Genomic DNA, 15,821 nt, shown 5'->3' with positions numbered 1-15,821 from the left:
TTTTCTTTTCTGAAATTTGTTTATTATCCAGTAAATGAACCAAAAGAACTAAACGGAATTTTGACAAGGTTCGCTCCGTTTCTTGCTCCGTCCAGCCTAAGATAATAAGAACTATGAAAAAAATTATAATTGTAATTTAAAAAATTATGTTACCTGTAATTTGCTCTTTTCCATCGTTTTCCGTCGAAAACTTCAACATCGTCCAGAAACTGGAGAAAAAAAGAATAATTAAAAAAATGATTAGATTTAGAGTGTCACTAAAATAATGGAGCGGCCAAACTCAATTACTCGCGAATGCCGCAATGAATTATAATAAGAGAGAGATTAGTATTTATTTTAGGGCTAGGAAAGGGTAGGGGACCACGCGCTGCGGCTAGGAAAGGGTAGGGGACCGAGCGCCGCGGCTAGGACAGGCTTGGGCACTGAGCACCGCGGCTAAAACTAACTGAGTTTGGCCACTGCCTATAATAAAAGTGCCTAGTTTTTGAATTCGGAAATTGGAATGGAAAAAATATTGGCTCTACTCTGTTCTTCTTTCAAATGGTATCAATTTTGTTTAAGAAAAAAGTTAAAAACTTTATATTATCAATGTAAGAGAACTAAGAAAATTAAGAGAATTAAAAGAACTAAGAAAATTAAGAAAATTAAGAGAATTAAGAGAATTAAGAGAATTAAGAGAATTAAGAGAATAAGAGAATTAAGAGGATTAAGAAAATTAAGAAAATTAAAAAAATTAAGAAAATTAAGAAAATTAAGAGAATTAAGAAAATTAAGAGAATAAAAAAAATTAAGAAAATTAAGAAAATTAAGAAAATTAAGAGAGTTAAGAAAACTAAGAGAATTAAGAGAATTAAGAGAACTAAGAGAATTAAGAGAATTTAGAGAACTCAGAGAACTAAGTGAACTGAGAAAATTAAGAGAATTAAGAGAATTAAGAGAATTAAGAGAATTAAGAGAATTAAGAGAATTAAGAGAACTAAGAGAATTAAGAGAACTAAGAGAATTAAGAGAATTAAGAAAATTAAGTGAAATAAAAAATTAAGAAAATTAAGAGGATTAAGAGAATTAAGAAAATTTAAAAAATTAAGAAAATTAAGAAAATTAAGAGAATTAAGAAAATTAAGAGAATAAAAAAATTAAGAAAATTAAGAAAATTAAGAGAGTTAAGAGAACTAAGAGAATTAAGAGAATTAAGAGAACTAAGAAAATTAAGAAAATTAAGAGAGTTAAGAAAACTAAGAGAATTAAGAGGAGAACTAAGAGAATTAAGAGAATTAAGAGAACTCAGAGAACTAAGTGAACTGAGAAAATTAAGAGAATTAAGAGAACTAAGAGAATTAAGAGAACTAAGTGAACTGAGAAAATTAAGAGAACTAAGAGAATTAAGAGAACTAAGAGAACTAAGAGAATTAAGAGAACTAAGAGAACTAAAAACAAGACTTACCTCTGTATCCCCTTGTGCTCCTGTAGCTGTACCTCCTGCTACTGCTAGATTTCCTTCAACAGTTGTCATCACGTGACCTCGTCTATCAAAATTCAAGTTAAAGGAACTGAAGAGTAATTTCGAGTGACCCCCCTCCATGTATAGGGCGACACGTCAGATTAATAACGGTGCCATTTAAACCTTTATTCGAGTAAACGCGCGTCTCTCCCTTTAAACCAATTTCTGATTAAGGCCAAATAGAATATCAATATTTTTCAAGCTTAAAATTCTGGGTTCTCTATAGAAGTGACTTGTACCTTATTATTCAGAGTCTTAGACAATGAAGGAAATCAACAGAAAAACAACAACATCTACTTAATGTTACTCAGATATCGGCTGATCGTTGTGAATCAGTCATGGGCACTCTACAGTACCTTTAACATTTTTAAATTGGAGTTTTTAATCTCTCCTTTTTAAAAGACGACTTACCTTCCTCTATCTAGACTAGGTAGGTTGACCCATGCCCCTGAGTTTAGATCAAAGAACTCGACAGCTGTCATGTTAGTGTGGAATCCATCAGAGCCACCGGAGACTACTACGCCCGGTCTTCCGTTCATGTTTACCTAGATCAGGAAGTAAGGAATAGAAGGGAGATATAACTAACGCAGTTCGCCCTACCATATGATTATACATGCTTTGCAGAAGGGTACTCCATTTGTATATGAAATATTTAAAATAGGTTATTGTAAACGAGGTAATTGTACATTAGACACATATTTCTTATTCAAACGGAGTACCGTCTTCAAGGCATGTATAATCATATGGTAGGGCGAACCACGTCAGTTATATCTCCCTTCTATGCCTTACTCCCTGAAATTGAGACAAGAATTTATTCCATCCTTTTACTTAGTTCAAAATTCCCGGCAGCTGTAATTTTGTCTTTTCTTTGTCAAAGGAACTTGAATCATTTAAACAAGCTTGAATTTAATTCATAGATAAAGATAGATTGCGCATAAGACGACATTTTTCATCTTGAAAGATATAAATGTACAGAGATGTTTTAAAGATATTCCTATTATAAAGATTAACTAGGTCGGTTGTGAACATTGGCTGTTCTTATGTCATTGAGTACTTGTGGTGTACATGAGTTCTGTAGAGAGAAATTTAAGTTAGTTTAGTCCTTCTCATGTCCTTCTTCAGTGAAATATTGTTGTTCAAATAGTTCCATTCCCGGAGTTATTTTACACTTGTTCTATGAAATCCCATTAAAACACCAAACCACCCCACTTATCATTGAAGTACACTTTGACCCCTAGAAGTATGAGTTCGCGGACTGTACAATTCTTGGTGATTTTGCGTATATAAGCTATCTATGTTTATTTATTTATCTATGATTTAATTCCTATATCTTTTTAGCAAACATGCTCGAAGAATAAACAATTGTCGAAATATTCAATAGCTCAAACAAAAGTAGGTCGGACATTTTAGCATCTTATTATAAAAATTCTAGCAGCATAGATTAAATGTGGTCGTGCTTATACCAGTGCCGATTAGGGTTAGCAAAACTTTAGCATGGTGTAGTAGGTAACCCAGTATTAGAATTGGTAACTCGTAATAATGAATGCTATAACACTGTTTTTGAAATAAAAAAAAATAATAAAATTAGTGCTTTTGAACCTTCGTGCAAGCATGCTGTTTCCTAGGATAAAGCATGCCGGGAAGAGAAAACCACTGTCCTGTTCCTAAAACCATCTTCATAACTGATCCTTCCCGTCCCTCTCCTCCTATCACCATCAGCTCAGGGCCATGCTTAGGATCCCTGAATAGATTAAGTTCACCTTATTTTAAGGAACTGTAAGCGCAATTTTTAGGCAGACGCTGAACTCCAACCTTCGAGTGTGCGAGGTGGGGAAGACGTCACTGCAGATTTTGAAATTTCGCTTACAGTCCCTTTCACAACACGAATTAGTTTCTCAACAATCTAGTGAAGTCAGAGATGGAGAACGCTCTACTATATTCATACCGGCCCGACCCTTTCCCAATACTATACATGGATTAATTTTATGTATGTATACATAAATCATCAATATTAAAAATAATTAGAAAATCATATTGAATATTGCATAACTTAAGTTACATAAAAGACGACTTTAATTGTAACTTTACGGTGTATCTATATATAGTACAGTAAGTTTTCAAAATGGCGGACCTGGTCATGACAGTACACTGGTCCCTCGTGGCAGATGGATTACTCCAACTTGGAATCTGTTTCCATCCTAGAAAAGCTCCTGGTTTGAAATTGAAACATATCAATGGATTTAAATGTGCTTTAACAAAATATTGCAGTAATAAAACTCTAGTCTACCAAATTTTACATTCGCGAATAGATAAAAATTTTACTTCTTCACATTAAATTTGATCAGTGAAAAACTGAAATTTTTATTTTCTTCGCATTGTCCATTTTCAATAGATGTTCTTTTATGTATAGCATTAAATCCTTCACCTTTGTCTGCTCTTCTTGAATCAAATATCTCTACTGAGGGTACAGGGTATCCAGACGGTGAAACCCCGCCTAGGGTTACCAGGTAGCTGCCAACACGAAGAGTTGACCCACCTTCACGAGCTGTGTTCAATTTTCCACCAGTAGAAGTCCAAGATTTTCTAGCAATAAAATAAATGTTTTTGAAGATTTATCAATAAACAAAAGTTTGCCAAAAAATTTCAAAGGACTTTAAAAGTTTTTAAAGATAAAAGGTAAAAGTTAAACGGAATAACAATTAATTTGATTTATCTTTTACATATTGTATTTTCTCAAACTAAATATACTGTCAGCAAAGGTCACAAACAATAATTTTTGAATTCCTATTCTTTGCAAGCTGTCTGAGGATGTCAACTTTAATACATTTTAAACTGTGATTATTTCTTAGACTTCATAGTTTGAAATATCAAAGGTCATGGGTTGCCAAGGTTTAAGGATGGGAAAATTGGAGTTTATTGCAAGTGCTCAGTTCCCTTCTGGCAATATCAATTGACTTTTTCGCAAGAAATTAAATTTTTATTCCATTTAAAAAATTTATGTTTGAATATTGCTACTTGGGAGATGGCAAATTGAAGTTGAAATGAGAAGTTTACATTAAAATTGCATCACCCTGTACTGTATAGTTTCAGCTATCTGCCTATCCAAAAAGAGTTCAGATATCGTCACTTTAAAAGGTTAAGGAGATGATAGATCTACACTTAATTCCCATGTTTATTGGGACACCCTGCACATTCTTTTTTTTATCCCTTCCCTTTATTCTCCTATAGTGTAATACAATCCCTTTATTCTCTTACAGTGTAATACAATCCCGTTATTCTCTTACAGTATAATACAATCCCTTTATTCTCCTACAGTATAATACAATCCCTATATTCTCCTGCAGTATAAAACAATCCCTGTATTCTCATACAGTATAATACAATCCCTGTATTCTCCTACAGTATAATACAATCCCTGTATTCTCCTACAGTAAAATACAATCCCTGTATTATCCTACAGTATAATACAATCCCTGTATTCTCCTACAGTATAATACAATCCCTTTATTCTCCTACCTGTTGAAATCGTAAGAATTGCAGGTTCCAGGAACGTATGTTTGAGGGAAAAATTGACCGAAGTTTTGTCCAGGATAAAATCCTTGAAAATAATTTTAATAATAATTTTTACTAAAGAATATTAGAAAAGATAACATTTTAAGGGACTGTTAACCTTTTTTTAAGTAACCCACCGTTCATGGATTGGCATGTCCGATTTAGAATGGTACTCTATAAACCTTTGTATAAGATAAACTGACTTTCTCCCATCTTAAAATTGTTTTTTTTTAATGCGAATATTTGGTTTTTAAAATTAAACGGGCAACGCCGGGCAATTCAACTGGTTTTATTAAATTGTATATATTCAGGGTTGCGTTCCATAACCAACCTTGAACCGGATATCCGGGTACACATGTGAGTAGAGATTGTCCTGTGAAGGTTGAGAAGGTTGCTCCGTTCCCCTTAACGTTAATTTTTAACCTTGGGTGTATTCATGAGCATTTAGGTTGCTTATTTTTTGTGTAGTTTTTTTGCCTTATTTCCTTTCCGGTAAAATTTTGCATATTGTACAAAAAGAGAAAATTTTTGCATATTGTGCAAAAAGAGAAAATTTTGGCATATTGTGCATGAAGAAAAAATTTGGGCATACTGTGCAAAAAGAGAAAATTTTGGCATAATGTGCAAAAAGAGAAAATTTTGACATATTTTGCAAAAAGAGAAAATTTTGGCATAATGTGCAAAAAGAGAAAATTTTGACATATTTTGCAAAAAGAGAAAATTTTGGCATAGTGTGTAAAAAGAGCAATTTTTGGCATATTGTGCAAAAAGAGAAAATTTTGGCATATTGTGTAAAAGAGCAAATTTTGGCATATTGAAAAAGCGCAAATTTTTGCATATTGTGCATGAAGACCAAATTTTGGCATATTGAAAAAGCGCAAATTTTGACATATTGTGCATGAAGAGCAAATTTTGGCATATTGTGCAAAAAGAGCAATGTTTTCAAAATTGTTTTTTCTATATTACACTATAAGCTAAATTTTTACCCGGACAGGAAATATATGAATAAAAAAGAAGCAAATAAACTTGCTGTAACAATCGTTTTTGAATTGTTTCTTTATATTTTCTTTCATTATAAAATATAGCAAAATTTAATAAAAGCAAACTTTTTGAAATCTTAGAAATTTTACTAAAAGTTAATTTTAAAACGAACCTAAACGTGGTTGCCATAAATGATTCACAAGAAGTTATTATGTTTGTGATATGGGATTTTTAATAAGCAACAAAAGAAATTCTTTCAACACCAACCATGTTAAAAAAGTTTAGAATTCTAATGCTTTATACTAAAAAACCATAAAAACGATTTTATGAGTTTCAGAATAAAAAACTGAAAACTTTTCACAAACTCACAAACTCTATTTTCTAATCCTTAAACCTTCGCAACATGATGGTGTAAACCTATGATGTTACAAACAACAAATACTGCTAGATAAAATTATACCATCGGGTTGCTAAGATATAAGAGAAATAAAATTAGAATTTGTGACAAGTTCCTTAGTATGATAACTGTAAACTGTAAACATTACTTACAACTTTGTAACCTCTTAGCTCTTCTAGTTTTCATTTTACGCTTAAGTGTGAGAAAACCAGATTTATCCGTGTCCGAATTTTATGAATTTGAGCCGTGTCATAAATCCACTAAAAACCGCGTTTAATTAAGCTCCGGCTTAAATCTTGAAACATTGAATACAAATTTAAGTGGGACCAACCATATTCAAGCCGCGACTTAATTTGGAGCCGCGGCTCAAATTCTTTAAATTAGGCCTCTGGTTTCATAATACAAAATCAAAACAATAGCTCTTTAAGAGGAGTTCCGATTAAGAACATATAAGATGTCAATCTGACGTGCTATTTACTTTTGTTTGACGTAAACCTGTGTCATAAAGGAAGGAAATGGAGATATAAGAGGTGCCCTTGGAACAGCGTAACTTCCTAAACATCGTTAAGATAAATCAGAAATCAAAAATAGTTCAAAAATCCACTGCAAACTTAACAGAAGGAGAAGATCAAATGAATGGTACATTATTGGTCCTACTTTGTGACCTCGTACCTCCTCTAGTTATGATTTTACGCAAACATTTAGTCTCCGACAAACCGATGGCGAACATATTTAGAATTATTTACCCGACATCTTCGCCATCGGCACATAAAGTCGGTAAAAATGTTTCCTGGGTAAGAAAACATCTTTATCTGATTACATATTAGAAATTAAAAACCTGTTTTCGTAATAGGTCCTTAATAAGACGAGTTATGACTGAAAATACAAAAGATTTTAATCTTTTACGCGCAATCTACTTAAGTTTGGCGTAAAAACAGACGAAAAAAAGTTAATATGTGGTTTAAAAAACAACAGCCGGAGTAAAAATCTGTATTTAAAACAAGAACAGTTGAGATAAAAACCTGTATTTAAAAAAAGAAACAGTTGGGATACAAACCTGTATTTAAAACAAGAACAGTTGAGATAAAAGCCTGTATTTAAAACAGAAACAGTTGGGATACAAACCTGTATTTAAAGCAGAAACAGTTGGGATACAATTTTGTATCCAAACCTGTATTTAAAATAGAAACAGTTGTAATACAAACCTGTATTTGAAATAGAAGCAGTTGTGATACCAACCTGTAATTGAAACAGAAACAGTTGGGATACAACCTGAATTTAAAACAGAAACAGTTGGGATACAAACCTGTATTTAAAACAGAAACAGCTGGGATTCAATTTTGTACTCAAAACAGAAACAGTTGGGATACAAGCTTGTATTCAAAATAGAAACAGTTATGATACAAGCCTTCATTTGAATAGAAACAGTTGTGATACCAACCTGTAATTAAAACAGAAACAGTTGGAATACAAAGCTGTATTAAAAGCAGAAACAGTTGGGATCTAAACCTGTATTCAAAGTAGAAACAGTTGTAATACAAACCTGTATTTAAAAATAAAAACAGTTGTGATACCAATCTGTATTCAAAATAGAAACAGTTGTAATACAAACCTGTATTTTAAACAGAAACAGTTGGGATACAATTTTGTATCCGAACCTGTATTCAAAATAGAAACAGTTGTAATACAAATCTGTATTTAAAATAGAAGCAGTTGTGATACCAACCTGTATTAAAAACAGAAACAGTTGTGATACCAACCTGTATTAAAAACATAAACAGTTGTGATACCAACCTGTATTAAAAACAGAAACAGTTGGGATACAAACCTGTATTTAAAACGTAAACAGTTGGGATACAAACCTGTATTTAAAACAGATACAGTTGGGATACAAACCTGTATTTAAAACATAAACAGATGGGATACAAACTTGTATTTAAAACAGAAACAGTTGGGATACAAACCTGTATTTAAAACAGAAACAGTTGTGATACCAACCTGTATTTAAAACAGAAACAGCAGAAACAGGGCCATTGGCATTACTTCCCCCCATTACACAGTAATAAAATCCTAAAACAATTAATTTTAGAAAATGAAAAAAGTAGGTCATTATGGAGGTCAACACTTTTTTGTTAAATAACGCTTGATCTCGATATCCACTATGGAAACTTCTGAGGGAGAAAGGCTTACTACCCCGATTAAAGTTATCCCTGCAGGCTACAAATACCACGGGATATCCAAGAGGAATTAAATTAATTTGTAGGTCTGCACAAAAACCTGATAACAATGCCTAACCTCCGGATTCTGTGCTCAACATTTTTGACCTCAAATAAAAATGTTTGACCTGGATTAGAGGGTGGACAGGTCGGACAGTTAGATTTACTTCCAGAACCATTATTAGTTCTTTTATTGTTTTTGTTGTTATTGTTGTTGTTGTTGTTGTTGTTGTTATTGTTTCTCCGATTATTATTCTTATTTTTGCTTTCTGCTTCAGGAAATTCTCCAAATACATCATCAAGAAGACCGTCATCAACATTGACTTTATCATCATCTTCATCATCATTATCATCATCATCATCATCATCATCACCATCATCATTTTCATCATCATCATCATCATCTTCTTCATCATAGTTCTTCTCGTCGTTTTCATTAAATCCTAAAATAAACTTTAAAATAACTTTTATTGTTTATCATAATTAAAATTAATCAGACGACTTTACAACCTAATTTGACTAAAATGATTGATGAAATGATAATCACTAAATAACCTGGCCTGCCATTTCCAAAAAGTCTGTTTTTTTGAGGCATTTCAAATTGCCATAGATATATGCCAAGTCACCTGATAAACTGTTAATGCATTCCGGGTCTTTCTGATCATGACTGTATTATTATTTAATTTTTTTCTTTTTACATTCATTTCCAATTAATTTTTTTTTCTTTTTACATTTATTTCCAATCAATTTATTTCTTTTTTTTCTTTTTACATTCATTTCCAATTAATTATTTTTTTTATATAATCTTCTACTTTATATGTCTTTCATAATTCTTATATTCTTACAATCCTTCCTCCATTTTAACACTTGTACGCCGATTATATACTTTGTTTTTTTAGCTATTTTTTCAATTTTTTAATTCTGATATTCTGGAAAATCAATTGACAAAATGTATTTAAAGGAGCTTGTATGTCTGATTCACAAGGGTACTCTGAAAAACCGATGAGTAATCAAGATCGAATGAGATATTCCGCTTTTCTTGTAGGAAATTTGATTTGCTGATCTATGCTACATAGACAATTCACTACCTTCAGATAGAGGTCAAAAGAAAAATAACAAATCTGAAAATGAATCTTATGTTTACACAACTTAAAGAAAACTTAAATAGTTAAATTGTTCAATCCCTAAAAATCTGACTGTTTTGTATTTATATTAAAGCTTAAAATCTTGAATGCATCTCATCATACTTTTCCATTATCCTTTTGTTACGTTTAAAGGGACTGTAAGCAAAATTTTAAGTGAACCTCCATGCAATGTCTTACAAAGTATGAATTAGATATCATAATTTTTTAAACTGATTATTTTTCCTTCGTCGTTAAGCACAGTTTTAAACATAAAAAAACCGACAATTTATGAAAATATATTTCACAATTTTGATCAGATAAAGGTTTCAAGGATAAATCGGATATTTCCATTTTTGCATGGAGGTTCACAATTGAAATTGCTCATTAAGTTCCTGCAAGTTATTTCTTTTTATAATACTAGCCTTAGAGGGCGCTTCGCGCCCATCTTCTAAATTAATTGTGAACATGTTCTCTTTGTGTACATCGTAAAACAAAACAAAAATAATTCGCGGATTTTCACAAAAAATTTCGTGGATTTTCAAAATTTTCAAAAATTTAATGAAGATCGAATTTTGATGGAGACAAATATTTGAAATTTTGATCATTCATAAACCTTCCCTGGGGTCCCTAAATGTCCCACAAAAAATTTTGGCCCGATCGGTTCAGCCGTTTTGACGTTTATTGGATACAAACAAACAAACAAACAAACAAACAGACAAGCCAAATTTATATATAGATATAAAAAAACTTCCTTCATAAGATCTAAAATTTTCGTTCGCAGAAAAATTAACAACAATTTATACAAAAAAATGAAGATCTTCATAATTGAAATTTTTCTCAATTGCAAATTCTGAACTCTTTAAAATGTTAAATTTCTAATTTATTTATTCTTTAAGGAACTGTAAGCTCACTTTTATATTCATCCATGCATCCATACCTGATTCACTATTGTACCCTTAAAAGCTTTGTCTAATCAAGGAGATCAAGTGCGATTTATAATTTTGAATTATTGAGGTTTTCCTTGAAAAGTAACTTGCGTAATATATAGAAATTACTATAGAATTACTCAAAACAATTATTAACCTTGAGAAACATCAATATCTTTGCACATTTTGATGAGACAGAGGGTACTGTTGTGAATCGGGCATTGTCATATTTGTATGTAGGGTCACTTGAAATTACACATCCCACTAAATGTACCTCCATCCCCGCCATAAGGGTCCATATCCTCCTCATCCTCCTTATTCCTAGAATCCTTGCTCCCAACCTAAAAAAAAATTCCAATGCAAAAAACTTTCAAATGCATGCAAGTTTCTTGTGGAGGATTATTTCAGAAATTTGTTTGCTCTTTTTTAGTCTTTGCCTAAATTTTCTAATTCCCATATCTTTGCAATCCAATTTAGACCTTTGATATTTCAAAATATGAATTTTGTTAGATCAAATAATATAAGTTTGAAATATCAAAGAATTCCTCCATCCGGTTGCAAAGGTATAGGGATTGGGAAAAAATTGAGTTTTTGGCTAAATCTCATTGGTTATTTAATCTACAGAGATCTTCAAGACAAAAAAGTTAGAAACATTTTATTAATTTATAAATTGTTCAAACATGTGATTTTGAATGCAGAGTTTTATTTTTTCAAATAATCCAATCTCTGAACGATAACACCCAGCCCAAATTAAAATCCATGTCTTTCATGTGTTTTTAATAATACTAAGCATGTTTGCTCGCCTATGAACAATCATAACATGGGCTTTGAGATTACATTTAACATTATATATAATAAGTATACATAATATACCTTATTTCCAGTGTTTTTATTGGTTTCCGGAAGAAAGCAGGTAGGACAGAGTGCAAAACAAGTTCCGCTGTACACAACCAACATGTGGCTCGTAGCAAATGCAGTAGCTAAGACTTAAGCAAAGGCAAAGGCACAAGCAAGGGTTAAAGGAATTGGGTCTTTGTCACAAACTTTGATATTATACGATTCCCATATCTTTGCAACCCAATGTAGACCTTAGATATTTCAAACTATGAATTATTTTTAGAACAAATAATTCAAGTTTGAAATATCAAAGATTTCCACCATATTATTAGGTTGCAAAGATATAGAGATTAGAAAATTTGTAAAGACCCAATTCTTTTTCAGTTGCAAAAGCATTAAATTGCAAACATTCTGATATCTAATAAAAGTTTTAGTGTCTAATTTCAATAGAAGTTATATTTAAGTGGAAGTATTTATGTTGATTTCCTTAGGCATCGGGGTCGTTTATTTGCCTACAATAAACCATGCATGACTAATATTAGTGTGCATTAATTTGAATTAAAAAAATTGTACAGTGATAAATTTCGCGATAAAAAATGAAATTTGAATTTTGAACAATTTTTCGCGAAATGTTTGCATATTTTGTTTTTTTCCGCATAGTTTTCGATTCTTTTCGCAAAATTTATTTTCGCGAATTATCTTGAAAAATTTTACGCAAGAAAATTTTCGCGAAGGTTTTCGTTCACTGGAAACCCAAAGTAAAATATGGATGCTTTTAAAAATAGAAAATATCCTGGAGAAAAAAACTTATTTTTAAAGTCCAAAAAAGTAATCGAGTAATGCCATGAAATACCAGATCAGAAGGTTAGATTAAACATTCCAGTAAAACTTAATTGTTTGCCGGTAACAAATGGAAAGGATAGGTTAGAACTCAGAAATTAAAAAGCTTAAATTGTCTTAAGGAATTCTTGGAATAGAATTTATTCGCTAGAATTGTGTTCGACAAAAAAATAGATTTTTTATCTTTTGTTGCAGAAAATTAAGTATTTTTTAAATCATTAGTGCAGCTAAAAGCATAGCAAAAAAAATATTTGTATGCAGCATGGTCGGCGTTTATATAAACACAATGAAGACAACTTTTCTATTAAAGTTTGGTTTAAATTTGAAATCGAAAGTATTGATATGTACGACAACCACTGAATTTTACTTGTTTACTTACGTTTTCTGGTAAAGAATTTAGTCCTGGCTCGTCTTGTCCATTTCTGGCACATTCATTTTTCTTGTTAAAATTTCAGAAACATACAGGGTGTCCCACGAAACATGACAGTTGATAAATCGTTATGAATGTCGTCTTCCTTATACTGTATTAGATATTAAAGGCTTTTTGCAGTTTATTTCGTTAGAAAAATCTTTTGTTTAAATATATTTTACTTTGAAATCAATTTTACCATAACATGACTCCCATATAATATTTTTATTATTGTCTTTGGTATTAAACAACTTAACAAATTATGGAAGAAGACATTCTAAACTATTCACCAACTGTCATGTTTCGTGGGACACCCTGTATTTAAAGATATTACGTAAACTAGCTAAAAAATTACATTGTATCGGAACATTAATTCTCTAATTCAAAAATAAATTAAGAGAATTTATGCACTTTAATATTTGAAATAATTATCCCAAGAAAAAAGTATAAATAGCTAAAACGAAAAGTTCATATTAAATAGGTAAAACATAGGTTCTAAAGTTATGGCTCAATTTTAATAAAGAAATCTAATTTACCGAGCAATGCACATAAAAACATAAAAGATTATTTGATTTATATTTGTAAGAAACTATATTTTATTGTAAAACTAATTTAACTCTTTAAGAAATCAATTCTAGTTTTTGACATTTAAAATTCTTTTGCTGTAAATTCCTCTCTGTAAAGGTTTGGAATATTTTTAAAAATGGTGAAATACAGTTATGAATATGACTCAGAAAGGTGGAATAGCCTCATGTTAGTCTCAAGTTAGGAAACCCAGTAGTTTTGTGCAGTGCACACAGACCCATGATTCAGTTAATAAGTGAATATTTAAGCAACTGGTAGAACTTCAGAGTGTCCCATATCATATTAGATTACCTCCACAAGCTTTAACGCTAAAATAAAACCTTCATACTCGAAAAAACTAGTAATTTTTCGTTTTGCAAGAAAATTCTTATAGTAGCATTATTCAATTTTTCAAAATGATTCTTTTTTCTTAAATTTTCTGATTAGTCCCGAAAATCGTAATTTAGACTGATTGACGGTCTAATATGATGTGGGACACCCTGTATTTGGTTTCAAACAGCACTATAAGTACACAAAAGAATGCTTAAATGTCGTCTTCCTATTCCATAGTTTTATGGAATCCATGTTGTAAAGAGTAGAATAAATGTTTTCCTGAGAGGCTGTCTCTGACAACTGTTAAAAAATAGACATTCTTATTTCCCGTATTTTTGTTTTTAGATTTTTTTTGTTTAAAGATAAAAAGTTTTTATTTCATGTCTATTGTTTGCCTGGATATTCTTGGGTATGGTGGTCCACTTAGACAATCACTGAAAAATATCATGGTTGTTAAACACACTTGCTAAGAAGTAAGCATAGAGAATAGAATATATAGAGAGGAATTAAAAGAATCTCTCGGAATGAAATTTTTCAGTCCCTTTCAGCCTGAAAGGGAGTTCAAAGTGTACAAATCATGTAAATGTTCACAAATTATATGCAGTAGAGTACATTAATACAGTATGTTTATGTTTTCACTGTAAACTACGGTTCATTTCTATTACCGGGCCGATTTTTAGCCAACCGGGAGAGTAAACCAGGTTTACTGAATCAGTCCTGTCTAGGGAGATTCTTGTGTACTGTAGTAACGACGACATTCTGCTACCTGCAAGGTTTGACGGGCTGAGAAGATTGAAGTAACTACGACATTCTGTTACCTCCAAGGTTTGACAGGCTGAGAACATTTTAGTAACAACGACATTCTATTACCTGCAAGGTTTGACGGGCTGAGAACATTTTAGTAACGACGACATTCTGTTACCTGCAAGGTTTGATGGGCTGAGAACATTGTTTGAAGAGAACACAACGAGAATCTGGTGATAAGAAATGACTACAAGTATGCAAGCTCAGCAAATTATGTTTTGAAATATCAAGATTTTGATTTTGAGAAATAATACAGTGGGACCCATAAATCTGTGGAATAAGAAGACGACTTTTGAAATAGTCCAATGAATATGAAAATATCAGATGGCATAAAACAAGAGTATACATAACAATGAGAGGAATAAGAAGAAGAAGGGAAAATAAGAAATTTTTTAGGAAATATGAGAATGAAAATAACCGAATAAGATCAGAATAAGATTGATAAGCATTAGTTTGAAAATGCTGAGAATAAGAATATGACTGATATTAAGAACAAGATAATGAAACTAAGCATAAGTATATAAGAATAAGACTGCAAAGAGGGAAAATTATAAGAATCAAAAACAAATTTCTGCAATCCTGAATTTCACGCATGAATCTCGTTTAAAGCAAAGTGCCTAAAACAAAAAGCATAATTATATAACACATTGAGATAAAAAAGAAACCAAAAAAATTAAAAATATAAATTTTACAAAAAAAAATTCTGACGGCATTCCATGCACCATGACTATGTGAAAAGATGAGAAGATAGACTAAGGATGAGAACAATACCTCTAATTATACAATGAAAAAAAACCTGCACAACCATAATTGACAAATTAAATTACAAGCAAGTAACAACAAAATAAAAAGAGAACAAAATCCGGAATCCTAAAGATATTTCAAACTATTAATTCTGTTATATAAAATAATCTTATTTAAAATGTCAAAAGTTTACACCATCAGGTTGCAAAGATAACTGGATTAGAAAATTTGAGTGTGCCAATGTTTTATGTTTAATTTGTGAAATTGTAAAAAGAGTAAAAAGAAAAGAGAAAAAGAGGGAGTTGGAGGGGGAGAAAAGAGAAAAGAGAAAAAAGGAGGAGATGGAGGGGGAAAAAAGAGAAAAAAGGGGGAGAAAAGAGAAAAAAGGGGGAGTTAGAGGGAGAGAAAAGAGAAAAAAGGGGAAGTGGGAGGGGGAAAAGATAGGGGATGAGTAAGAAAGGAGAAGGAAAGAAGAAGAAATGAGAGGAAGGATTAATAAGGAAAAAAGGGGGGAAGGGAAAACGGGCGAGGAAAATGGTAACAAAAAGGGAACAGGTTGGAGAAAGGGGAACAAGAAAAAGGAAGGTGGGAGG

General features: G+C 31.5%; 1 protein-coding gene across 3 annotated transcripts in view; it reads right to left on the bottom strand.

Moving 5' to 3' along the window:
• The window catches only part of LOC111694859 (uncharacterized), an 18,461-nt gene continuing 2,640 nt past the window's right edge, over nt 1–15,821 (bottom strand). The window contains exons 3-22 of one of the 3 annotated variants that reach the window (XM_023463896.1): nt 15,064–15,101; nt 14,603–14,671; nt 14,076–14,114; nt 13,960–13,980; nt 12,754–12,796; nt 12,021–12,046; nt 11,571–11,637; nt 10,972–11,038; nt 8,776–9,090; nt 8,430–8,501; nt 6,927–6,985; nt 5,385–5,457; nt 5,018–5,099; nt 3,927–4,084; nt 3,633–3,699; nt 3,101–3,242; nt 1,913–2,046; nt 1,445–1,526; nt 154–209; nt 1–96 (exon numbers count right to left, since the gene is read on the bottom strand). In XM_023463896.1, the coding sequence (XP_023319664.1) occupies nt 24–96; nt 154–209; nt 1,445–1,526; nt 1,913–2,046; nt 3,101–3,242; nt 3,633–3,699; nt 3,927–4,084; nt 5,018–5,099; nt 5,385–5,457; nt 6,927–6,985; nt 8,430–8,501; nt 8,776–9,090; nt 10,972–11,038; nt 11,571–11,637; nt 12,021–12,046; nt 12,754–12,796; nt 13,960–13,980; nt 14,076–14,114; nt 14,603–14,671; nt 15,064–15,101 (1,683 nt within the window). In that variant the 3' untranslated portion in view covers nt 1–23. Of the gene's footprint in view, nt 97–153; nt 210–1,444; nt 1,527–1,912; nt 2,047–3,100; nt 3,243–3,632; nt 3,700–3,926; nt 4,085–5,017; nt 5,100–5,384; nt 5,458–6,926; nt 6,986–8,429; nt 8,502–8,775; nt 9,091–10,971; nt 11,039–11,570; nt 11,638–12,020; nt 12,047–12,753; nt 12,797–13,959; nt 13,981–14,075; nt 14,115–14,550; nt 14,672–15,063; nt 15,102–15,821 lie in introns of those variants that run through there. The other 2 variants (XM_023463898.1, XM_023463897.1) reach the window with 2 other exon arrangements.

The sequence above is a fragment of the Eurytemora carolleeae genome, unplaced genomic scaffold, assembly GCF_000591075.1.
Source record: "Eurytemora carolleeae unplaced genomic scaffold, Eaff_2.0 scaffold67, whole genome shotgun sequence".
NCBI classification, from domain to species: domain Eukaryota; kingdom Metazoa; phylum Arthropoda; class Copepoda; order Calanoida; family Temoridae; genus Eurytemora; species Eurytemora carolleeae.
The sequence above is the reverse complement of the archived record's forward strand: the minus strand, read 5'-3'. Positions and strand labels throughout refer to the sequence as shown.